The sequence below is a fragment of the Haliotis cracherodii genome, unplaced genomic scaffold (assembly GCF_022045235.1).
Source record: "Haliotis cracherodii isolate W230 unplaced genomic scaffold, xgHalCrac1.p SCAF_18, whole genome shotgun sequence".
Lineage (NCBI taxonomy): Eukaryota > Metazoa > Mollusca > Gastropoda > Lepetellida > Haliotidae > Haliotis > Haliotis cracherodii.
Genome location: NW_027266273.1, coordinates 15063034 through 15090276, shown reverse-complemented (window position 1 = coordinate 15090276; position 27243 = coordinate 15063034). Strand labels below are relative to the sequence as shown.

The window sequence follows — 27243 nt, the reverse complement described above, 5'->3', positions numbered from 1 at the left end:
CTCCGGGGGTCGCCATTTTCTCTCACAAAGTCTTTGACACGGGCATATATGTTAACGGTACACTCACCGATTTGTTTGGTCAGACTAGATTATCTGCATAGAGACGCCAGATGGCTTAAATAATGCTGAGTGTCACTCGCTCGCTCCCTCCCTCACTCCCTCCCTCCCTCACTCACTCACTCTTCTTTTAACAAAAGCTCCATGTTTTGAACAGTATGCGTAACCGTATTCGATATATTCACGTCAAGACGACATAATCATATGAGTTTAAAACCCCATTTTTTAGAAAGTGTAGTCCATAGTTTCTGTGTATATTTACATGCATCTACATATCTGTGCATTAGAGCATACTGGTGTCAACATATTTGTGGAATAGAGTCTATTGTTGTTTCCATATCTGTGCAGTAGAGCCTAGTTGTGTCTACGTACCTCAGCAATAGAGTCTATTGTTGTCTTCATATATCTGCAATAGAGCACATTGTGGTCTACGTACCTCAGCAATAGAGTACTCTGTTGTCTGTATTCCCTGCAATAGAGCCTACAAAACGCAGCTTCTTTGTCTCTGACCGTGCTCTAAATGCATTGTTAGTTTATCACCACTTGGCAATGACGGAACTACTTTTCCCCTATCATTTACCTTCATGATAGAACAACTTCATAAAATAGCGCATGTTGCCAGCTGGATTCGAACCCACGAAGTCCTCACGGACGGCTAACGAATGTAGTCTTCTTCGACGGCTTCATAGGAGAAATTTCTGAAATTAACACCTAAATATTTACTGACATCAGGACTAATTGATTATCCGTTGATGAACTGTGATGTATGTGTTTTATGCAGTTTGTATACAGTATGTGACTCTATGCGTTGTAGTATTTGTATGTACTTGTGATTAGGTAGGTGTTGGTTCAACGAAACGAACAGATAGAACTTGGCAAGTAATGTTAAGGTGATTGGTGAATGAGCTCGAGGTTTGTAGGTGCTATAAATGGTGGACATGATGTAAATAGGTTAGAACATACATAGAGTGATTTGGTAGCTGTTATTTCAACGAAACGAACAGAACTTGGCAAGTAATGTTAAGGTGATTGGTAAATGTGCTCGAGTTTTGTAGGTGCTATAAATGGTGGACATGATGTAAATAGATTAGAACATACATAGTGTCTATTGTTGTCTACATACGTCTGGAAGAGACACAGAGTCTGTGGGTGTTCAACGTATCCTGACAACAGAACCGAGTGTTTCTCAACATGCCTTTGAAACAGAATCTAATTCATAAATACCTAGAATAAAGTTTTATCCACAGACCCAATGAAGCAAAACCAGAACAACATGTGCCTTTTACTGAAATACAATATTTTCAAGGGACGGGGACACTGGTGCAGGAACCGAGTTGCGTCCCTTAGTCACACCAGAATCTTATGATCGTGCGTTTGAATCCCTGATTCGCCTTGAATATTGGTCTTAGTCAGCAGCATTGTCAAAGTGCCCCCCCCCCCCCCCCCCCCAAAAAAAAAATAAAAAATAAAAATGATAATACGTTCCTCCAACACGAAGCTGACGCCCCGTGATATCCTAGCTATGCCCATGCATGGTCAGGTCACCATATAACATTATGGTCTGTAATCATCAATATTGTCAAGTTGTATTCAAATAAGGCAGTAAACACCCCATTGGCGTAATACGCTGTTCAAATATAAACAACCAACAAAAGAAAGTATTTACTTGAAAAGAAATATTGACCAAAACATTACAAACGCAACCAAGACGTCACTAGGCTGAAAACACTCGCCGAGCCACCGCAAAGTTTAAAGGTCAATATCGCCTGGGAAACCCGTATCAAATACATCACCTTTAAAATATCATTTCCTTGTATCAGTAATAGTCAACACCAACCACTTTCTGTTACCCTATAGTTTATATGCTGCAATACATAAACGCTGTATGATGCAACCGAAAATATAATCCTCACTTCTAATGTGCATATAGTGATATTTTCTTGTGGCTCTTTTAAATAAAACATGAGCAAATGTCAGGTATGATTTATTATTGAGAATATATTAAATTGTGTATCCTGAATGCCCGTGTATTGATCGATAAACATACATGTGCTCAATCATAAACCTCATACAGGAAGAATATTTGTGATGTATTTAGGCATGTGATCATTAGGGGAAAGATCCCCATTTCTTTAAAATGCCTATTTCTACAGCGATATGTATACCGGCATCTGGCACAAATCCAAATGTATTCCACATTTTTTTGTATGTATACATGTAGCTTTCAAAGCGTTTCATGACAGACGTGTGGGGGGTATTTCCAATCAGTGACAAAAAAATATGCCTGGCTCATTTTTCTGACTCCCTATTTTGACTTGTACCATATGTTCTGTTTTCTCAGGTGAATAGATGACTTGCCTTTGCGTGTGTTTGTGACGATTGGTACAGGTGGGGACGGATACACCCACCTTTCCGCGAACATCTGGTACCATTGCTATATGTTAGTGATTTATAGACACATGCTTATGATATTGTCGGAATCGTAAATTGAATTTTGGTAGATATTTCTTATGATTGTAAAAATTATCTTTGTCAGTTTTCTTTGTTTGAAGAAACAACCCTTTCATGCAGAATTGCATCCTCCATCTGTGTTAGGATCCCATTAAAGTAGGTTTGAGTCCCAGAATCGCCCAAGTTACATTTGCCAGTCATAAGTCATACTTGTGCTGTGGATCTCATCATGAGTGAGTGAGTGAGTTTGGTTTAACGCCGCTTTTAACAGTTTTTCAGTTATACCACGGCGTGTCAGCTTAATATGGGAGGAAAGCCCGAAGTGATGCAGGTCTCAGACGTTTGCCACTTCGGTGAAACCCACGAGCACGGGTATGGTGCTGACAAATCTAGAAACATAATCGGGGCGAACCGGGATTCGAACCCACAATCATAGGTTTCTGGCGTCCCCAAGTGACGCAACGACTGGGCCACCCGTGCCCCTAAAACCATTTGAAACTTTCAAAGATTTTTATTGCTGTAAGTGATCAACAGAGCATTCTCGGCTGTGTCTCAAAATTTGCAAAGTGAAGGCACCAAAAGTTGGTGCTGCAGGGATATTGCTCAACATAAAGGGAAAGTTGAGTTTTGGAAAGTTGAAGTCATCCCTCTTGTGGAAACTCTTTGTCACTCTGAATCTTTATACATAGATCTAAATATGAAACTGACGAGGCGGTCATTTTGTTTTTAGCTTAGGTGGATAAGTCAGTGGAAGGGAATTCGTTATTTGACCATTACTGAACAATGTCAGATGATCGATTTACCTCAAGCTCAAGTTAAACTTCTTGGCCAAATTCCCGTGTTTTGATCTTGCCAACCCGAGCAGTATTTCTGTTTCTTATGCATAAAGAAACAGATCAGCAAGAAGGGGAGCACCCTTTGTGCCCGTGGGGATGTCTTCTTGACTAAACGTTGAAGAAACAATTATTGTCGAATTAGGAAAACACGAGAAAAAACTCGTGTTGCTTTAGACTCTCAAGGTACATTTCTACCTGCTTAAACATTAAGCAATTCCTCAAAACATCCTTTAACTGACCCTTACGGAATTGTTCTTCTTTTGGAAAGACACAAATATGCCAATTTTGCTTACAATATGTGTCTGTTTCTTTGGTTTCTCGGTTAAAACATCATCACTATGGATCAATCAGTCCACTATTAATTATTAACAATTGTCATCGCATTAGAGTGTCTCATTCAGATAGAATCTCATGGAGAGTTATTATCTGTCATATTATTGAACCGACACTTTGCTGCAGTATTACGGACCAGTCCTGGTGTTGGGGGTGAGCGTGTTTAATTGCCTCACAGACAGCGGGGGCCATTCACACGAAGAACTTCAATCATATCCGACCCCACGAAACATCTCTTAAAAACTTCTTCTCATAATTTTAATGGATATAGGACTGAATATGTTCACTTTACCTTTACGTAAGTGCTTCTTCAAAAATGTAAAGATTTCAAAGTGATTTATCTATTTTTATATTTACATTATTACTTTTACATTGACCGAGATACAAAAACGACTACCATCTTAACACATTTATTTAAGATGCCTTAATAACTTCTGAATTGGGGTTTACCATAACGGTTAAGCATATATGCATCCACTGTGATTGGGAGCAAGTACCGTAAGGCAGGTGCCTCGTTACTGTTACGGAGATAAACGTTGTAGTCCTTATTTACTTTAGTATTGCCCTGAGCACTTGGAACATAACACTTTTCTCTCTGAGTATCAACACGGGGATTTGGCTAATATGTGTAAATAGATTATAGGGACGACTTGTCATTTAATTTGTTCACAAGGCTCTCCTAGTACAGCTCTGCAAAGGATGTACCAATCGATGAACCAGAAGAAGGAGTAATAGGTTTGTCTGAAAGACTGGTTCCCGGAATATCCCGGACCATATGTTTTTTTCTGCTAGCTCATTTATACAAATAAATGTGACAAACCCCTTTCCAAATTGAAAACACATGTTTGTTAACCGCCATGCAAACACGAACACATGTTGTACACTGGCATGTACAGAAAACATATATGTTTGTAGAAGGCATATATATATATAGATATGTTTTTATACATTGACTTATATACAAGAAAGCTTATGTGGGTGGATCGGCAAATAAAGGAGTATACATGTGTGAAGGTTGGCATATAAACAGCCCTCATGTTTAAAGTCTGGTATGTAAACAAGTACACATGTTGGTAGACTGATAAATAAACAAATACACGTGTTGGTAAACTGGTAAATAAACAAGAAAACATGTTGGTAGACTGGTAAATAACAAGTACACATGTTGGTAGACTGATAAATAAACAAATGCACGTGTTGGTAAACTGGTAAATAAACAAGTACACATGTTGGTAGACTGGTAAATAGACAAATACACGTGTGTTTACCACTCAGCACGGGTTTGGTAATGACAGGCAAAAGATAATCATTTTAGCGGATCTGGAGTCTCAACCACTCACCAACTCCGCAGACGAAAAACTGTGCATGTTGACGCGTTCACTTTCAAATTTCTCTCTAATCCTATTTCAAAGACATTCAAGTTTTTATTGATAACTCTCGCTGCACAGTCTCATCACAATTATGTTGTACAGTGTAGTTTTGTTTCAAATGACTATTAGTCTCTAAAATTACAATATCCTTATGAATTACATAATGAGGTTTAAGTTATATGAAACAGTGCGCCAGAAAATATAACAAAATGTGCGTTGCAGATGGGTGACACGCGGCATATTTTTAAACAAAACACATTGGTACTTTGAACACTTGAACAAAATGCAAAACCAAATTGAATAGCCTGGTATGTTTTGTTCTTAGGTTTATAAAGGCAATTGCTATGTGTGAAACTGATCCCAATACTTATGCGACCTGTCCTCCTGCGAATCTATCTGTTTGTAAAAGTAATTAGACACAACTATACCCAAAGGACTTCCTCGGCTTTCATTAGTGCAATGTTGGCATAAAGAGCATTATCCAAGGGACATAATTATACACATTTACGAAGCCATTCTCTATAATGAGATGTATTGCTTCGCGTGGTAGTAATTGATTGATGTCAGGTGTTTGTGCATATGTATTAATCAATTGTTTGTTTTTCAGATAATGAAGTTGGCCGAGATCGTTCTCTGCATAACCACTGTCCTTCTTTTGACCTTCACAACCGGGAATGGCGCTCCCCAGTGGCGACCCCAAGGACGATTTGGAAAGAGGGTACAAAACAACTTGCCACTTCTTATAAATGAAGGTAGGTACCTTTCTGAATTATTAAGCAACAAGCACAGACATCCAGTCATAAAGCGACACGTTCCATAGCAGCGTTACTAAATAATAACCAAACATTCCCACATTTAGCCATATATCAGTTACTTAACTCGGACACCTCTTCCCCAACCATCAAGTAAACAGACAACACAAAACTGGATGTCATGTATGTGTTGTCCAGGGACTGGCGGTCTAGCGCTTCTTAATCATGTTGTTTATACATGTAAAGTTTGACACAAACAGTAATGATGATGTTGCCTACAATGACATGACCACCGTAAAAGGATAGATTATCTTGCAGAACAGTTTTTAATGAGTCCAGATAATCTAAAATGAACCTTGCACATCTTGGAAAGAAGTGCTTCTGTTTATTACGACCATGGTTAATTATGGCCTTCATGGCATGGGTCCTTTATGACTGACATAGAGATTGAAGGAAATCTTTCATTAACTTTCTTGGAATGGTTATCACCACATGTGTCGTTCCATGAATAAATTCTTACATAATTATTTTTTACATGAGAGTCTTGCCTTTGAAACAACAAGAACCATTGTCTTAATTTTGCCTGGTGGTGTAAATTTGGTGTATGACGGGTCGTTCCATGAATAAAATTCTGACATATTTTTATTTTTTTAATAAGAGTCTTGCCTTTGAAACAACAAGAACCATTGTCTTAATTTTGCCTGATGGTGTAAATTTGGTGTATGACGGGTCGTTCCATTAATAACATTCTGAGATATATTTTTATTTTTTTAAATGAGAGTCTTGCCTTTAAAACAACAAGAACCACTGTCTTAATTTTGCCTGGTGGTATAAATATGGAAAAAGGTCTATTTCGACATCCATGCTTGGGGTTTCAAATGCACCACCATTCCACGTGTCATGAATAGAAATGAATTCAAACTAAAACGTGTCTTCTCATTTGAAAACAAAAAGAATAGCATATCCAAGTTTACCGTGCCGTTAAGCATTTTGCGTTTGCTTTTATTACGTAACAGGAAGGTCTCTAAAAGACAGTGGTGTCTCCTTAACATAGATCTAACCTTCCTATGTGGCTGACACATCTGTACTAGAGTTAGTTTATGTACAAGGCAAGGCACTAACTGAAGTGCTAATTATATGGCAGATAAAGTGTTACAATGACGTTTATGATTTGAGTTATTTTGGGGGGCCTAAGTCTTGCTTGACAATGGTTTAAGGATCTTTACCGAAACGACGCCTTTACATTAATTAAAGAAGTTGTTATCCATAAATTGTGTCTACTTTGAATATTTTGTTCCTTTAAAATATTTTTCATGATTACTTTACTTACGTCGTGAAACGCCATTGATTACTTCTAAAAATGGTAATAATCAGTCCAGTTATTTGACCAGGTAATTAATAAGGCTCTAATATCTAATTATAATCAATAGTGCATCATAACAGATCCTGCAGTGCTTCTGCCTACCTGCTGGTACAGTGAGATGAGACTAGAGAACCCAACAGGGGTTATGATATCATTATCGACTAATATTCCAGTCATTATTAAGTAATTACTTATGGGTATTAGCTGCGCCTCGTTCCGGGGACCCTGTGGTATGGTACGTCTTGTCCAAAACATGACATTTGTTTCGTCGGAATAATCAAAAGGGCAAGATCAGCGGCATGTACATTCCATACTCGGAATCGATATTTAACATCCTATTAAACAGCATGCACAAATCCCTGTTATCTTTTTTAACTAACACATTTTGTTTTCTGCAACTACGCCGAATGCAGATCTAGAGGCCAAAATACTAACCCATGACCATTAAATGTATGGTTGTGTTTGTAGTATATCCTCTGGAATACTAGAAGGGCCATTCTTATGTTTCTTATTGTCGTGCTTTGAATAATTTATTTGGCGTTCAAAGCGATATAATATCCTTTCTCAAGGTATTTAGAAATCAATTACATCTTAAACCATGGAATTTACCACCTGTGCTTAAATATGTGCATTGGACAAAATACAGGTATATAGGTATATTTTGACGTATTAATCCACTAATGCAGACAGGATATCAGGGTTACAACATTCAAGGCCCCGGGAATGCTTTCCAAATGTTCTATGATTTGAGGACTTCAGCCAAGGATTTTAACTTCAGGTATATGGATGAGTGAGTGAGTGAGTTGGGTTTAACGTCGCTTTTAACAGTATTCCAGTTATATCGCGGCGGTATATGGATGATCTATTGGCGTTCAATAATGGTCAAATAACCAATTCCTTTCTACTGATTTACCAACCTGCACCACCGGTGGCACCTGTCCAAAACACATACAAAGAAAAACACGGGAACATGTGCTACAAGTCAAAAGGAAATAGCATCTGGCAATGATGCGTCAGTTTTGGAAATGTCCTCCACATGTAAAAAAAACTTGTGTTGTAAACCTGATCAAACAACGTTTGAGCAACACTCGTATGACGCTCTTTGAAATCTTTGAAGAAAGATCATCTCGTTTGTGCCTCCATCGTTGTGGTGAGGTGAAATGGGGTTTAACGTCGCGTCCAAGATTATTGCACTTATATAGCGACGTGCATGCACGTGTATGTGTGTGTGTGTGTGGCTGCTTGTACTAGTCCGGACTGATGCCGATTTATAGTGCTAGCACACTGAGATAACATGCGGCAGTTTAACATGAATACCCCACTCAGACACAGTATACTGACTCCGAGCCGACCAGTCCTTGTTTTAGCCTCTTAATGCCGAGCGCCAGACAGGGTAACAACAAGTACCATTTTTTAACATCTTTTGGTATGACGCGGCTGGGGATCGAACCCCGGACCTTCCGCTCTCCGGGCGGACGCTCTACCACTAGACCACGGAGGCGGTCCTCAAACGTTGTGAAATGTAGACACTGAAGACTGGACCTGCTTGTATATTGCTCGACATGAAGGGAAAGTTGCCTATCTTCTCGTTTGCGTTTTACATACTGACTCGTTTTATCACGATCTCGTGATTGTCTGCTATACTTAGTACTACTATAGGAAAACTGCCCATGGTGTATAGTTTCGTTCAACGATATTCAACACTACTCATATTGCGTACAATCTAAACTCAGGCAATCATAACAGTAATATTCCAAGATTGTCATTGCTTTTGTTCTGTCCATGACGTGGTCTCGTGGTAGAGCGTCCTCCAGGAGAGCTGTCGAAGGTCTGTGGTTCGAGACGTTAAAAGATTGTATTTGTTGTTACCCTGTCTGGCGCTCAGCATTAGGGGCCATAAACGTGGACTGGTCGGCTCGGAGTCAGTATACTGAGTCTTAGTGGGGTATTCATGTTAAACTACGACATGGTGTCTCAGTGGGCTTGCATTTTAAAATCAGCATTAGTCCGGACTAGTACAAGCAGCCACACACACACACACACACGCGGGCGTGCATGCACGTCACATAAGTGCAATAATCTTGGACGCGACGTCACCAACGTCACCTCACCTCACATGTAATATATAACTGGTTGCAGTTTCCATTAGCGCCAGCTAGTCAACTTAACATGCCATTCAAGAAATGTGTATGGAATTCGCATGACATTCATTTCAATCTTTATAAATAATCATTATTTGAGTTGAAATTGATATCCAATTACTCCGTTAAAATTGACAGCTTTATCAAAATAATCAAAACTGCTGTCAGTTTCTTAGTGACCTTAAATCCAATGACGAGAGGAAACTCTGGTAATTTGAACTTCATAGCTATGGACACAAGCAATGCTGTACGACCTTCGCGAACTAGGCAATAAAGTATATCGTGGTCTTTCAAGCTCTAACTTAGTAGTTCTAGGCATTGAACATACTACAGTAAAAGCATATTCATGCTCAACCAGGTGTTTGTCAATTTGAGACAAAACTAACACCTTGCTCGTGAGGAACGAATTGTCACGTGAAATCGTGAAATGATATTGCTCTAATGGTTTTGTTCACGCTCTCATACATGTGATGAGTTGCGTCCCTTGTGCACGCCAGAAACCTATGATTGTGGGTTCGAATCCCGATTCGCCCCGATTATGTTTCTAAGTTTGTCAGCACCATGCCCGTGCTCGTGGGTTTCACCGAAGTGGTAAACGTCTGAGACCTGCATCACTTCGGGCTCTCCTCCCACATTAAGCTGACACGCCGTGATATAACTGGAATACTGTTAATCAGGTCTCCTGGTATCAGATGTTTATTATTTTATTCCGTAATTATAAGTGCTGTAAATACAGTAAAAACATTTAAACAGCTGCGTAAATAACGATCATGATGAACGTTGATATGTCGCTGAATGTCTGAAAACGAACCATGTTTTTATGCTCTCCTATCAGACACATTCATATGTTCCTTTAAATATGAAACGAAGCATTTTTCATGATTTCATTTCAAACATTATGGAGACCGTCTCCATGGTGTGGTGGTAGAACGTCCGCCCTGAGATCCCCGACCGCGTCATTCCAAAAGACGTTAGAAAAGATGGTACTTGTTGTTACCCTGCTTGGCGCTCGGATAAAGGGGCTAAAATAAGGACTAGTCGGCTCGGAGTCAGTATAATGTGTCTGAGTGGAGTATTCATGTTAAACTGCGGCATGGTATTTCAATGGACTAGCACCATAAAATCAGCATTAGTCCGGACTAGTACAAGCATCCACACACACACACACGCACGCACGCACACACGCACACACACACACGCGTTCATGCACGTCGCTATATTAGTGCAATAATCTTGAACGCGACGTTAAACCCAATTTCACCACACCACCTCAAACATTATGCTAATGAAAGGCGGAAAAGGAAAACAAAATCTACTATAGTATTATTGTTGAGCGTACATACACGCAGCTAGTATGAACAGCTTACCTATATGGTGGGGTAGCCTCGTGGTTTAAGCGATGGCTCGTTAGCTGAAGACAGTGGTTTGTTTCTCAACAAGGGTATACCATTTCCGATTTGTCCCACTTTGGTACTGCTCAAAGAGTAACACCTTACTCGCCCACTCTTGTTAGCAGACAGAATGTAAACGGTCTGCATCACTTTAGAATTTCCTTACATGATCAAATAATAAAATTGACACAACCCTTTCAATATTCATAAGATTTTAAGATTCCGACTATTTTATGAGCATGTGTTTATGAGTTTATGACGCTCTTTGAAATCTTGGTAGAAAGAGCACGCTCGATTGTACCTCAAAATTGTGAAATATAGACACCAAGGGCTGGAGCTGCAGGAATATTGCTCGACATAAAGGGAAAGCTGACAATTGGAAATTGACATCATTCCTCTTGTCAAAAGTCTTGTGGAGTGAGTTTTGTCACTCTCGGATCTAAATATGAAACAGATGACGCGGTCTCACTGGTCTTCTTATGGTGGGTAGATTAGTGGAAGGGAATTGGCTTTTTGATGGTTATTGGACGATATCAGATGATCGATATACCTGAAGCTTTAGTTCAACTTCAAGGCCAAATTACTTTTATTTGACTTTGCCAATCCCAGCAGAAATTCTGATTCATGTGCATGAAGAAACAGATCAACAAGAAGGGGAGCACAACCGGTGCCCATGTGGAGGCCTACGTCTTGCCAAAATGTCTTACCCCCAAATTTTACATAGATGTTATCAACGAGGAAGTCCAGGTTTTCACCTATTGTTTTCTCAGTAAATTTCAGACGGCATTTGCTTTCATTTATGACAATTTGACCTGAACCTCTGAAGTTAAATATGCAACTATTCTATGGTCACCACGTTTTGTAACAAAAGCCACATGTATTACGGAATTAAGTTTTTCATTAAGTTTGTCATGTGGAATAGTTGTGTACAATGTTGAAAATCAAATGTTTTAACAGAATTGAACCTTGTTCTTTTGGGGTATTGTAAAAAGTCAAGCAAATCCTTTGACAGTTTGAGAAACCACATAATATTAATTCCACTTGTCTCAAATACTACAGAAAGTCCTTCCGTGATTGTATTTAGGATTATGGTTAATCTTTCAGACATGATTTGTTGGTACATTTGCTACATGGAGCATTACATCTCTATTTGTATGGATTTGTATGGAGCTTCGGAATCCAGTACAAGAGAGGAATGGACAAGTCTTCAGGCATTAGAGTCAAGTCAAAAGTTGATAGAACTCATGCAGGTTTTGGTAGGATTTCTACCTCAGTTAACATACTGGCAGTATATGTGGCATTATTTGGCATGTCACTTATAGCAAGGCCTTTGGTCGACCGACTAGTATAGTGATGCTCAGGGTAGAATAGGTCTTCAGCAACCTATGCTTGCCGTAAAAGGCGACTATGCTTGTCGTAAGAGGCAACTAATGGGATCAGGTGGTCAGGCTCGCTGACTTGGTTGATGCATGTCATCGTATTCCAATTACTTGGATCGATGCTCATGATGTCAGATTGTGGTCCAGGCTCGATTATTTACAGACCGCCTTCATACAGCTGGAATATAGTGTAGTATTTGTCTAGCGTTGGTGTTGTTAGTGTCGGACAGTGTAGTATGTGTCTAGTGTTAGTGTCGGACAGTGTAGTATATGTCTAGTGTTAGTGTAAGTGTCGGACAGTGTAGTATGTGTCTAGTGTTAGTGTCGGACAGTGTAGTATATGTATAGTGTTAGTGTTGTTAGTGTCGGACAGTGTGGTATATGTCAAGTGTTAGTGTTAGTGTCGGACAGTGTAGTATATGTATAGTGTTAGTGTCGGACAGTGTAGTATATGTATAGTGTTAGTGTTGTTAGTGTCGGACAGTGTGGTATATGTATAGTGTTAGTGTCGGACAGTGTAGTATATGTATAGTGTTAGTGTTGTTAGTATCGGACAGTGTAGTATGTGTCAAGTGTTAGTGTTAGTGTCGGACAGTGTAGTATGTGTTTAGTGTTAGTGTCGGACAGTGTAGTATGTGTCTAGTGTTAGTGTTAGTGTCGGTGTAGTTTATGTCTAGTGTTATGATCATATCCTAAAAACCTCCATGGTCTATTGGTAGAGCGTCCGCCCGGAGAGCGGAAGGTCGAGGGTTCGAACCCCGGCCGCGTCATACCAGAGACGTTAAAAGATGGTACTTGTTGTTACCCTACCTGGGGCTCGGCTTTAAGGGTCTAAAACAAGGACTGGTCGGCTCGGAGTCAGTATACTGTGTCTGAGTGTGGTTTTCATGTTAAACTGCGACATACTATCTCAGTGAGCTAGCACTATAAATTCAGCGTTCGTCCTTACTAGTACAAGCATCCACACACACACAGACACACACACACACAGACACACACACACACACACACACACACACACACACACACACACACACACACACACACCACACATGTGCATGCAAGTCGCTATATAAGTGCAATATTCTTATAAACCCATTTTCACCTCACCGCTCCTTGATCATATCCGAATTATACAATATTAAATAATACATGTTCAACCATTTGATACGACTGAGACATGTTGACCGATGTGGTTCGTCCATCTGTTTCTTCGAGAAGTCTGCTTTACAAAATCAATATCATGGATTAAACTTATACACCCATAAGCAATTTATTTCTTGATCCTGGCCCAGAAATAATACCAAGATTCATAGGCTAATTTAAACACACTTTTTGATGGACACATGTGTAAATATTTCATGTGTGTCTTGGGCCAATATTGCCTGTTGAGACATTCTTGGCACCAGTCACACTCTTGGTTCAATAGTCCGGAGTTGAAATTAATGCCCAGTGACTTGAACATGCGCACTCCTCTCTGGACCCCGGGGGTTAGCTATTATAGTGATGAAACAGCATATATCATATACCATTGCAACAGCGATGACTTTAACTTCCAACAGTCAATTTCCCTTCATGTCTATCAATATGCCAACAGCTCCCAGATTTTGGTGTCTAGATTTCACATCTTATTACGTACAATCGAGCACACTCTTTCTTCGAAGATTTCAAAGATAAACAGCATGCCCATAGTTGTCATCCTGTACAATTGTTAGCCAGTTTGCAAGAGACAGCACGTGTCATCGTTGTGTAAGTTTTGAGACATTCTTTATCACTTCATCGAGTTTTTCACTATTGAACGCTGAGACGAAAGTGCATTAGTGTTATTGTTTAAGAGTAAAATACACGAATAACTAAAAAACATTGCCTTGCAGGTAGTACTTAAATCTGACATTATCTCTCCTCGCTGAGCATGTTGGCGACGCAGTGATCCCAGTCTACCAACACCAAATAGAAAAGAACGATATTATTTCTTTTAATTGTTTATGTCAATACTCTCACGACATGGTACAACATCGATATGGCACATACAATGTGTGCCAGGCACGCTTCCTCCTCGAAGTACTTTTCTAAATAAGTGCGAGATAAAGACATTGAATCTGTCAATAACGGTAATAGGGAATTAGTCGGTATACGCCATAACGTTTAGTCTGACAGAACGGGGCCATTGTTCAGGCAAAATAGAGCAGAGCGTGAAATTCAAAATGGTGGACACATGCTAAGTTTCCGGTCTGCTGGAGCATACTTCCGGTTGGCGGTGTGCTCGCTGATTTCGTTTAACATTTCGACAATACAATACCAACACAATCGTATGACAAGGAAAGCAGAACGAAACACCACCCGCAGCATCGTGTTTCAGTAAGAGGAATAGATTTCTCAAAGACACGGATGAAGGCTATGACGTCATTCGAGGCAACAGACACGAAGTTCTACGAAAATAGCCGGAAGTGGTCGATCTGTGTGCTTAGTTTCGCGAGTCTGTTTAGAGTAACACGATGTAGTTAGGCACATTCGATCTACTCAACTACAAGAGACATTTCATACAGGATGGACCCAGACAATAGTATATGCAAAAGTTCTTTTCCGAGGAATTTGTTTGACGACAAATGAATCTTTATCGAGTACGATGTAATGGTACATATTCGATCTGCTCTCCCACAAGAAATATTTCACACAGGAAGGACTCAGACAAAAGTATATGCTAAATTAGTTTTCGGAGAAATTTGTATTTGGATATTTGATTTGTCCATCGACCTTCAATATATCCTGTTTCATGTGGCAGAGATGAAATATTTAATGCCCCGTTTAATCCAGGAGTAACATGGCACTAGAAATGGTTTCTTTTATTGTGGTTCTATATTCCTCAAGATAGAAGCCCATGTTGTAGATATGCATGTGCACTTACATAAAGACGCTTTCAATACACGCTTGCATACGTAGTGCAATGACCACAGGCTTTTTTGATGAAGATAATGCCGTACATGTGATCGCCCAGTGGCATTCCTGGTAGGCATCATTACAAGATCATCATTTCAGATGTGACATTAGTTGGTACCTGCTGCTAATGTTAAAAAGGTATATATATCCCGCGCGTCTTTTCCCATGGCTGATGTAACCGTCTCCGTGGTACAGTGGTTGAACGTTCGCCCGGAGAGCGGAAGGTTCGGGGTTCGAACCCAGGCAGCGTCGTACCAAAAGACGTTAAAAAATGGTACTTGTTGTTACCCTGTCTGGCGCCCGGCATTAAGGGGCTTAAACAAGGACTGGTCAGCTCGGAGTCAGTATACTGTGTGTGAATGGGGTATTCATGTTAAACTGCGGCATGGTATCTCAGTGGGCTCGCACTATAAAATCGGCATCAGTCCGGACTAGTACAAGCAGCCACAAACACGCACACACACACGTGCATGCACGTCGCTATAAAGGCACAATAACGCGACGTTAAACCCCTTTTCACCTCACCCATGGCCGATTAAATACGTGTTTATGAATATAACAGAGATACTTTGAAAATGTGTTTTTTTTTAATTATACGCTGGGGATGCTGGATGTACTGGAATTGAAGTGTTGTACGATTGTACGATTGTATATCTTGAAATTAATCTGAACATTCCCCCTCATCTTAACACACACAGATACTCCACGGTCGATGTCTTACTCATTACGTGCCATGTCTTACCCCTGAATATGTTGCCATGGTAATTGACCTAACTGTAGTTTTAGCTTGCTCAACTGCTGGTCGGAACGCAGCATACTTACATACATACACTGTATACATAAGTTTCGAGCCTACCTGGATGAAGTTCCCTATTTTGACTTGTACCATATGTTCACGTGTTTTGTTCGGGCGAACAATTGACATGCCTTTGCATGTGTTTGTGGTGGATGCACCGGTGGGGTAAGATACGGTTACCTTTTCGCTAACACCTGGTGTCATCACTATTTTGGTGATTCTTAAACACATATAGTCGTAACCGTGCAATCAAGATTTCAAGCAGCCATTTCTAATGATAATGGAAATGGTTTGGTCGTTTTCATTTACATTTCACCACTGCCGTTTTCTTCCAGATTCATCAAACCACTCCCCCGAGCCTGCCTCCTCGCCGTATGAGATTCCTATAGAAAAACTAGAGACACACAGTGATGGCAGCGTCCTCAGGCTCCTCGACAGACTCTGCACGGAGTCCAATGTCCCTGGTTTCAGGAAATGTTTATGGTACGTCATATCTCCCACATCCTCATGGACCTGTGAAGATCCGGGGTAGAATAGGTCTTCAGCAACCCATGCTTGCCGTAAAAGGCGACTATGCTTGTCGTAATAGGCGACTAACGGGGTCGGGTGGTCAGACTCGCTGACTTGGTTGATGCATGTCATCGTATCCCAATTACATGAATCGATGCTCATGATGTTAATCACTGGATTGTCTGGTCCAAGCACGATTATTTACAGAACGCCGTTACATAGTTCGAATATTGCTGAGTGCGGCGTTAAACAAACAAACAAACAAACAAACCTTCTCATGACTTTGGAACGTCAATACATTTAACATATTCTACCTCTGTGTTACTCTGTGTTACAGAAACACAGACACACGAACGCAGACGTACACACACGACAAAAGCGATACGGACAATACTACATGTGTTTATATTGTTTGTACTTCCGCATTTTCTTTCAGTTTTACTCTAAGGTCACATGATATAGCCATCCCGGTGATTAGGGGTCATAATTCTGACTGATCAATAAAAGATAACAAACAAACTTCAACATCGAAAATGGAAAGAAAGTGTCACAGAAAAATCTCATCTTTTCTAAACGTGTACTTTGTGAAGATTATTTAAAGCCATGGCAATGTATTTTATCAGAACCTAAATGACAAGGCTGCAAATTGGCAGTACAAACTACGGCAAAACAAGGTTAGGTAAAATTTAGATCTCACACGCGGATCTGCTTTCTCTGTCCAGTCGATAACAGCAGCAGATGTGGAAGATTTTCGTAATTTATAGTTGCTGGTTATCGAAAGGCAACAAAACAACCACATACTTTTTAGTAAACATTCTGTGAGTGGCAGGTAGAGCAGGACACTCTTACCCTTTTCGCACTTGGAGTTATCAGCGATTTTTATCATTATTATGCTTTTAACGCCGTAGGGGATTGGTTCCGGTTGATAATCGAGAGATATGTTCTGTTCTGAAAGACGATTCATGTCGGATTAACGATTAATCAATGATTAATGTCTAAGCGGTCGAACACAGCTAGTCCTTTACAATTAATTCCGTATTGTGAAGAGCTACGGTGCATGGGTCGAGCCGACGTGGCCCATTGACGGCTCCACGTGCAGCCTGTCACACTCCACCTCAGTCCCCTGTTTAATGGAAATGGACTCTTCCGTGGCACGCGTAACGACCACAGCACCAAACCGCGGTGTTCACGCCGCGTTTTTTCTTAGTTTGTTTGACATCAGCGTCATCCAAAACGCTCTGGTGGTTCCGTGAGCTGTGACGTGATGTAATGGCGTGGCTGTTCGACGTGTGTATGCGTCAGCAGCCCCTTCATGGCCTGCAGTAGGGGATGGATGTGGCACGATAACAGTAAAAATCACTGATGTAAAGTGTAATCTGTTTGGTGCCCAGCTGTTAGTTATCCCTATTTCTGCTTTTATGCCTCATGGAAAGAGAAAGCATTACTTGTTTATTGTTTCTCGGCATGGGCTAAACGTATTAATGCTTTCTCTCTCCTTGTATTCCGTAGTAAGGAGTTACAGTCTACTGAATCGAGAGACTGTATGTTATTCTTACGACTACTTTGAAACACTCGACTGAAAGTGGTTTGATGGAGTGAGTGAGTTGGGTTTAACGCCGCTTTTAACAGTATTCCAGTTATATCGCGGTGTGTCAGCTTAATGTGGGAGGAAAGCCCGAAGTGATGCAGGTCTCAGACGTTTACCACTTCGGTGAAACCCACGAGCACGGGTATGGTGCTGACAATCCTAGAAACATAATCGGGGCGAACCGGGTTTCGAACCCATAATCATAGGTTTCTGGCGTGCCCAAGGGACGCAACTCTGCACAGCGAATCGCGGCGCCTTAGACGACTGGGACACCCGTGCCCCAGGTTTGATGGATCTGGATGTACACGGTAGTGAGTTGGGTTTTACTCCGCTTTTAGCATATTCCAGCAATATGACAGCGGTGGGCACCCGAATTGGGCTTCATTCCATGGGGGAATTGAACCCGGGCCTTTTGCGTGACGAACGCTATAACCACTAGGCTACCCCACCGCCCCCATAATAATAAGAAATATCTGCTGAAAGCACAGACCTTTGGAAGATTCTGACTATCCGTCAGCATGTGTTTATGAATCTCCATCAAACAGTGATAATACCATGTGTTCGCGAGAGACTAATACATGTACATCACATATACGTTTCAGAATACACAAAAAAGATGACGTATGCATTTCACAATACACAAAAAGAAGAAGACAGAGACCGTTTTCAATTCCGTATTCTGTATTAATAGCGTACTGGTGGCTCGTCACGCCTAAGACCCGGGTTCGATTCCCGACATGGGTACAATGTGTGAAGCCCATTTCTGGTGTCCCCCGCCGTGATATTTCTGGAATATTGCTAAAAGCGGCGTAAAACCATACTCACCCCCTTCCTGAAGTAAAACACTTGCTTGATAGCGGTGTTAGAACCAACACCGAAACGTCGCTCTTAATTGTAATAAAGAAGTTGTTCATCCATAAATCTTATCCTTACTCAGTACTTCAACTTCTAAATGCTAATCAACGAAGAAAAAAATGGTTGATTCTTTGAAGATACAAACGTTTAAAGACACAACTTCCAATTCTTCACCCAAACACCCAGTTCCTTAAGCAAAGCGGGTACCGTTGTTCCAGCTTGAGTTCAAAATTGTTTTGAATTAGCCATGAAAGACTGTATTCCATAAAGTCGAAAGTACAGTAAACTACGGTTATAACGAACACGCTTATAATGAACTGACGGATATAACGAACTTACTTTTTTGGTCCCGACTATTTGCTGTAGTTAAGCTGTATATATGCTTATAACGAACTACGGTTATAACGAACTAAAATTAGTAGTTCGTTATAACCGTAGTTTACTGTAGTTACAACTGAAAGGTTTATTCTGTTATTTTCTTTCGCGTGTCATTTCCACAAAAAAAAGACTGAGACATAACCCACGTAGATGAAAACCATTCTTCACGGTCTCCTCTGTGGCACTTTAAAGAATATGTCGATTGATGGCTTCACACCATCAGAAGATCCCATGTCGCTTTGGCATCTCGTTTAAGATGGACGTACCAATGAACTTCAAATGACAAGCGCTCAATATGGAATGCGTCGTCGTGTTTTAAACTTCATATTTGTCTACAGGCTTATCTTGGACTGATCACATTGGTGTAGACGGGAGAGTATCGAGGGAGCATCGTAATGACCAAATTACATTACAAGTCCAAATACGATAGTTTTCATATTCAGTCCCCCGGTCCAGGGAGCATTCCTTGCCTCAGTAGTTCCGAACAGCCGGATTATATACGACGTGTTATGAATAATAAGTCATCCCTTGTGTGTATGAAAACGTGCTGACACACATACCAATATGCTCATCCTGTCCTTTATAGTCCATCAGATTTATGCCGACTAACGATGTGGGTGACAATTAAATAATGACTGCTCCCTTGGGAGCGATGGCGTCTTCCTTTGAGATGCGATATTAGTCTTCTGTCAACGTTTACATCGTTCTCTTGTCAACTACATCTCCGTCAATATTCACGTTTGACCATTTGATGCTCATCGGATTCACGTAATTCTATTTGGACAACTGCGGAACATTTACTTATTAAATCCCGAGCAAACAGCGCTATGGGATGTCTAACCAGATAACACGTTGGGTCAAGGGAAACTATCAACCTTTGTAGAATATTGAGATTATTCCTTAATGAATCTGCAACTGAGGTGAAAGATTACAAAGTTTGTTGAGACATTCAGTATTTAATTCTAATAGCAAAACACCTTCAAGGGCGCGAACGCTTTGAATACTGCTAACCTTTCTCAGTGAGACTATGACGCCAAGGTGTTGCCTGGCCTCGTCGTATTCATTACTTAATTTTTAAATATTTAAATATCCGGCCTCTGGAATTACATTGTACAAAAATAGAGTGGGTGGTTGTCGTAGAGGCTGTTGAGAGTAAGAGTTGATCAACACGTCGCGGTTAAAATTCTTAATTCTGAATATTTTATGATGGAGTATCTTTGCAACCGCGTACAAAGTATTTTTACACACCAAGAGTTGATGCATTGTTTCTGAAGTAAGAACATTTTTCTCTTTAGAACAGTATCATACACTTTCTTTACATATTGTTTATATATTCATTTTTTTTATATGTGAAAATAAATTCATATAAAAACAACCTTAAGAATGGAATCATAGAAGGTCGTTCATGCGTGGTCAAGCACACTTGCCATTTAAGCAGTTTGGGTTTGGTATCGCTTGCAAATTCATTGCACCTACAATTCAGATTTACCATTGCACATCAATTATTGTGAAATGGTTCTGAGAGTGTACTGTCATCTGATTGGTTGATAAACATTGGTAAAGGGCACTGGACTTTTCACTGTGTATGAATATTTTTCTTCACAGGCATATTTGTTTCCTCCATCCCCAATTTTAAAGAAACCCATGCCATTTATCTTTGGAACACGGATACCACTTTGAGAACATCTTCGGCATGATCAATCCCCTTCAACACACTTTCGATTGAGTTGCTTTTTTACCATTCTATTTACCAAATCTGTTTGAGCATTCGATGCCCGGAAATTTAAAATTTGAAACCTCTCGCTAACGCCGTCGGTGCCAAATGAGATTTCCTGGTATTATGTTTATAACCTAAATACACAATTCGCCGTGAATAGCTGCAAGCTTGCTGATGCGGCTTTAAGCAATAATGACTCAGTCACGCCTTGAATACACATACTCCTTCCTGCAATTGTCGCTCTTTAAAATCTACAATGTTCTCATTTGTGTTCCAGGAACAAACGCAAGTAAGACGCTGAGGCATCAACCATAGCTGCGACCGGAAGGGAAAGACCCGTTGTTTCATACCATCACCAGCTCTACCCTAATAATGACGTAGTTATGACGTAGACGTGACGTCATCCGCACGAGATGATCACGTCACTCCTCTCTGACAGTCACATTCATGAAGTGTATTCAGACTCGAATGATTCTTCAAAGACACTTTAGTTCTGCTGTTGTAATTTTGTGATAAGATTTCTATCTCAGGAGAAACTGCACCTAACAGACCAAGATAGTCCATTAAATATGTTACTATATATCAGTCGTAAGTCAAAGATATATCTAATGTCCATATCCGAATGCTGAAAAAATGGTTGTGTGCTGGCATGTAGTGTTAACATTGGGTGATGGTAAGTACACTATGCACAAGACATAGACCATACCGACCACAAAGTGCTTCACTCAGTAAAGGAACCGCTGATTCCTTTAAGGAAATGGTTTTGGAACTGAAGTGCATTATTTGACTGCTACCGATGTTAGATTCTGACCCCATAAGATTTCAATGGAATTTTCATAAATGAATGAATTATTACAGATGTGGCCATAATTGCCACACGTACTTATCCGCGAGATTAACGCTACATGCCATTGCCACGCCATTACCAATTGCCCAGCCAGGTTTTGCTCGGATATGTTGCTCTGTTGACGGTAACCAGATGTGTCCATGTGATCAAATGGCCGCCTCTATTTCACAGTGTTCTGTTGCAAAGACAATAAACATGTGATGGATGATTATGCGTTTCTTCAAATATCATTTGCCCGCGGCTGTGAGTGAGATCAGGGAAGTGTGGATACTGTGTGATAAAGAGGGCGTCCTGCAGTCAGTACCATCATCCTTTTTACCACAGTATCCAGTAGCCAGCACTATCACAGTTATACTACAGTATCCAAAAGCCGGCACTATCATAGTTATACTACAGTATCCAGTGACCAGCACTATCATAGTTATACTAAAGTAATCAGTACCCGGCACTATCATAGTTATACTACAGTATCCAGTAGCCAGCACTATCATAGTTATACTACAGTATCCAATAGCCGGCACTATCATAGTTATACTACAGCTTCCAGTAGCCAGCACTATGAAAGTTATACTACAGTATCCAGTAGCCGGCACTTTCATAGTTATACTACAGTGACCAGTACCCGGCACTTTCATAGTTATACTACAGAATCCAATAGCCTGCACTATCATAGTTATACTACAGAATCCAATAGCCAGCACTATCATAGTTAAACTACAGTATCCAGTAGCCAGCACTATCATAGTTATACTAGAGTATCCAGTAGCCGGCACTATCATAGTTATACTACAGTATCCAGTAGCCAGCACTATCATAGTTCTACTACAGTATCCAATAGACACTGTCATACCTACACGGGAGTGGGGTGAAGTTGACAATGTCATACCTACAGGGGAGTGGGGTGAAGCTGACACTGTCATACCTTCACGACATCAACCTATAGTCAACAATGTCATACCTACACAGGAGTTGGGTGTAGCTGACATTGTCATACCTACATGGGAGTGGGGTGAAGCTGACACTGTCATACCTACACGGGAGTGGGGTGTAGCTGACACTGTCATACCTTCACGACATCAACCTATAGTCAACAATGTCATACCTACACAGGAGTTGGGTGTAGCTGACATTGTCATACCTACATGGGAATGGGGTGAAGCTGACACTGTCATACCTACAGGGGAGTTGGGTGTACCTGACACTGTCATACCTACAGGGGAGCGGGGCGTAGCTGACAATGTCATACCTTCACGACATCAACCTATAGTCAACAATGAGATACCTACACAGGAGCGGGGTGTAGCTGACACTGTCATACCTTCACGACATCAACCTATAGTCAACAATGACATACCTAGACAGGAGCGGGGTGTAGCTGACACTGTCATACCTTCACGGGAGTGGGGTGTACCTCACTCTGTCATACCTACACTGGAGTTGGGTGTATGTGACACTGTCATACCTACACGGGATTGGGGTATACCTGACACTGTCATACCTACAAGGGAGTTGGGTGTACGTGATACTGTCATACCTACACGGGAGTGGGGTGTAGCTGACACTGTCATACCTACACGGGAGCGGGGTGTATTTGACACTGTCATACCTACACAGGAGCGGGGTGTACGTGACACTGTCATACCTACAGCGGAGTGGGGTGTAGCTGACACTGTCATACCTGCACGGGAGTGGGGTGTAGTTGACACTGTCATACCTACAGGGGAGTGGGGTGTGGCTGACACTGTCATACCTGCACGGGAGTGGGGTGTAGTTGACACTGTCATACCTACAGGGGATTGGGGTGTAGCTGACACTGTCATACCTGCACGGGAGTGGGGTGTAGTTGACACTGTCATACCTACAGGGGAGTGGGGTGTGGCTGACACTGTCATGTCTACACGGGAGTTGGGTGTAGTTGACACTGTCATACCTAAAAGGGAGTGGGGTGTATTTGACACTGTCATACCTACAGGGGAGTGGGGTGTAGTTGACACTGTCATACCTACAGGGGAGTGGGGTGTAGTTGACACTGTCATACCTACAGGGGAGTGGGGTGTATTTGACACTGTCATACCTACAGGGGAGTTGGGTGTAGTTGACACTGTCATACCTTCACGGGAGTGGGGTGTAGTTGACACTCTCATACCTAAAAGGGAGTGGGGTGTATTTGACACTGTCATACCTACAGGGGAGTGGGGTGTAGTTGACACTGTCATACCTACAGGGGAGTGGGGTGTAGTTGACACTGTCATACCTAAAAGGGAGTGGGGTGTATTTGACACTGTCATACCTACAGGGGAGTGGGGTGTAGTTGACACTGTCATACCTACAGGGGAGTGGGGTGTAGTTGACACTGTCATACCTACAGGGGAGTGGGGTGTATTTGACACTGTCATACCTACAGGGGAGTGGGTTGTAGTTGACACTGCCATACCTACAGGGGAGTGGGGTGTAGTTGACACTATCATACCTACACGGGAGTGGGGTGTAGTTGACACTGTCATACCTACACGGGAGTGGGGTGTATTTGACACTGTCATACCTACAGGGGAGCGGGGTGTATTTGACACTGTCATACCTACAGGGGAGCGGGGTGTATTTGACACTGTCATACCTACAGGGGAGCGGGGTGTAGCTGACACTGTCATACCTGCACGGGAGCGGGATGTGGCTAACACTGTCATACCTACACGGGAGTTGGGTGTAGTTGACACTGTCATACCTAAAAGGGAGTGGGGTGTATTTGACACTGTCATACCTAAAAGGGAGTGGGGTGTATTTGACACTGTCATACCTACAGGGGAGCGGGGTGTATTTGACACTGTCATACCTACAGGGGAGTGGGGTGTAGCTGACACTGTCATACCTACAGGGGAGCGGGGTGTATTTGACACTGTCATACCTACAGGGGAGTGGGGTGTAGTTGACACTGTCATACCTACAGGGGAGTGGGGTGTAGCTGACACTGTCATACCTACACGGGAGTGGGATGTAGTTGACACTGTCATACCTACACAGGAGCGGGGTGTACGTGACACTGTCATACCTACACGGGATTGGGGTGTAGCTGACACTGTCATACCTGCACGGGAGTTGGGTGTACGTGATACTGTCATACCTACACGGGAGTTGGGTGTATTTGACACTGTCATACCTACAGGGGAGTGGGGTGTATTTGACACTGTCATACCTACAGGTGAATGGGGTATAGTTGACATTGTCATACCTACAGGTGAATGGGGTGTAGTTGACACTGTCATACCTTCACGGGAGTGGGGTGTAGCTGACACTGTCATACCTACACATAATCGATCTATAGTCAGCACGACAGCCAGCTGCAGTCAGCAATGACATACCTACGTGACGGCGACCTGAAGTATTCTCCAACCGTTGATACGCAACGCGGGGAACAACATTTATATGGATGTTTTTGTTTCTGTCAAAGCGAGTTACCGAACTGAGAAGACATGTGTGTAAGATTGAGTGAGATGTGTTTAACGCTGATTTTAACAGTTTAATGTGGGAGGAAAGCCCGAAGTGATGCAGGCCTTAGACGTTTTACCACTTCAGTGAAACCCACGAGCACGGGTATGGTGCTGACAAACCTAGAAACATAATCGGGGCGAACCGGGTTTCGAGCCAACAACCATAGGTTTCTGGCGTGTCCAAGGGACGCAAAGCGAATTGCAGCGCCTTAGACGACTGGGCCACCCGTGTCCCATGTTTATAAGAGAGAACATTAGATGAATATCCAGCATTTCGTAGAGGCTTCATGATCTTGCATAAATAAGTTGGAATTCCAAATTTGGGCGAGTGAGCATATCAGGTATTGCGTGGTTGAGTGGATGACTAGGCAAGTGAGCGTATGAGATGTTCCGTAGCTGAATTGACGAGTGGGTGAGTTAGCGTACGAGATGTAGCGTGGGTGAGTGGATGAGTAGGCGAGTGAGCGTATGAGATGTTGCGTAGGTGAGTGGGTGAGTTAGCGTACGAGATGTAGCGTGGGTGAGTGGATGAGTGGATGAGTAGTCGAATGAACGTATGAGATGTTGCGTAGGAGAGTGGGCGAGTGAGTCAGTGGGTGAGTGAGCGTACGAGGTGTTGCGTAGGTGAGTGGGTGAGTTAGCGTACGAGATGCAGCGTGGGTGAGTGGATGAGTAGGCGAGTGAGCGTATGAGATGTTGCGTAGGTGAGTGGGTGAGTTAGCGTACGAGATGTAGCGTGGGTGAGTGGATGAGTAGGCGAGTGAGCGTATGAGATGTTGCGTAGGTGATGGGCGAGTGGGTGAGTGGTTGAGTTAGCGTACGAGATGTAGCGTGGATGAGTGGATGAGTAGGCGAGTGAGCGTATGAGATGTTGCGTACGTGATGGGCGAGTGGGTGAGTGGTTGAGTTAGCGTACGAGATGTAGCGTGGGTGACTGGATGAGTGGATGAGTAGTCGAATGAACGTATGAGATGTTGCGTAGGAGAGTGGGCGAGTGAGTCAGTGGGTGAGTGAGCGTACGAGGTGTTGCGTAGGTGAGTGGATGAGTATGCGAGTTAGCGTACGAGATGCAGTGTGGGTGAGTGGATGAGTAGGCGAGTGAGCGTATGAGATGTTCCGTAGGTGATGGGCGAGTGGACGAGTGGGTGAGTGAGCGTACGAGATGTAGCGTGGATGAGTGGATGAGTAGGCGAGTGACCGTATGAGATGTTGCGTAGGTGAGTGGATGAGTGAGCGGACGAGATGTAGCGTGGGTGAGTGGATGAGTGGATGAATAGGCGAATGAGTCGTTGCGTAGGAGAGTGGGCGAGTGAGTCATTGGGAGGGTGAGCGTACGAGATGTAGCGTGGATGAGTGGATGAGTAGGCGAGTGAGCGTATGTGATGATGCGTGGGTGAGTGAGTGGGCGAGTGGATGAATGGGTGAGTGAGCATACGAGATGTTGCGTGGGTGAGTGGGCGAGTGAGTCAGTGGGTGAGTGAGCGTACGAGATGTTGAGTGGATGAGAAGATGATCTTGAGTAGCTGTGTGGACGAGCGTATATCTAGATGAGAGGGAGATTGATGTTTAGGTGAATGTGTGACTTGATGTTGGACTGGTGAGCGTTTTTTGTTAGGGTCAGTGAGTGTTTGAGGAAGTCAGTGAGTGAGATGGGCGACATGGGAGTACCATGGTACGACAGTGAACATTGGTAAAACGCGCGGAAGACTAGAGACGATTATAGTGTAAAACTAATGGTGTGTCCGTTTGTTGTTTTACGCCGCATTCAGCAATATTCCAGCTATTTGACGGCGGTCTGTAAATAATCAAGTCTGGACCAGACAACCAAGTGATCGATATCAAGAGCATCGATCCACGCAATTGGGATACGATGACGTCTCAGAATAGTATAATCATCACTAAACAAGCGACTATGTCGAACTGCACGTGCAACGAAAACACAGAAACAACAACGTCGGCAACAATTAAACAACATATGCCAATTTTAAAATCTGGAAACCATTTGCCAGAACCTCTCCACTTTGGCCCTACAGTCTACCATCGTCACTGCTTATTTT

At 42.1% G+C, this 27243-nt stretch overlaps 1 protein-coding gene across 2 annotated transcripts in view; it reads left to right on the top strand.

Moving 5' to 3' along the window:
• The window catches only part of LOC139465303 (abdominal ganglion neuropeptides L5-67-like), a 43767-nt gene extending 21866 nt beyond the window's left edge, over positions 1-21901 (top strand). For both annotated transcript variants that reach the window (XM_071246987.1, XM_071246988.1), the window contains exons 2-4: positions 5655-5799; positions 16142-16289; positions 21132-21901. In XM_071246987.1, the coding sequence (XP_071103088.1) occupies positions 5655-5799; positions 16142-16289; positions 21132-21147 (309 nt within the window). In that variant the 3' untranslated portion in view covers positions 21148-21901. The remainder of the gene's footprint in view (positions 1-5654; positions 5800-16141; positions 16290-21131) is intronic.
• The last annotated feature ends 5342 nt before the right edge of the window (positions 21902-27243 follow it).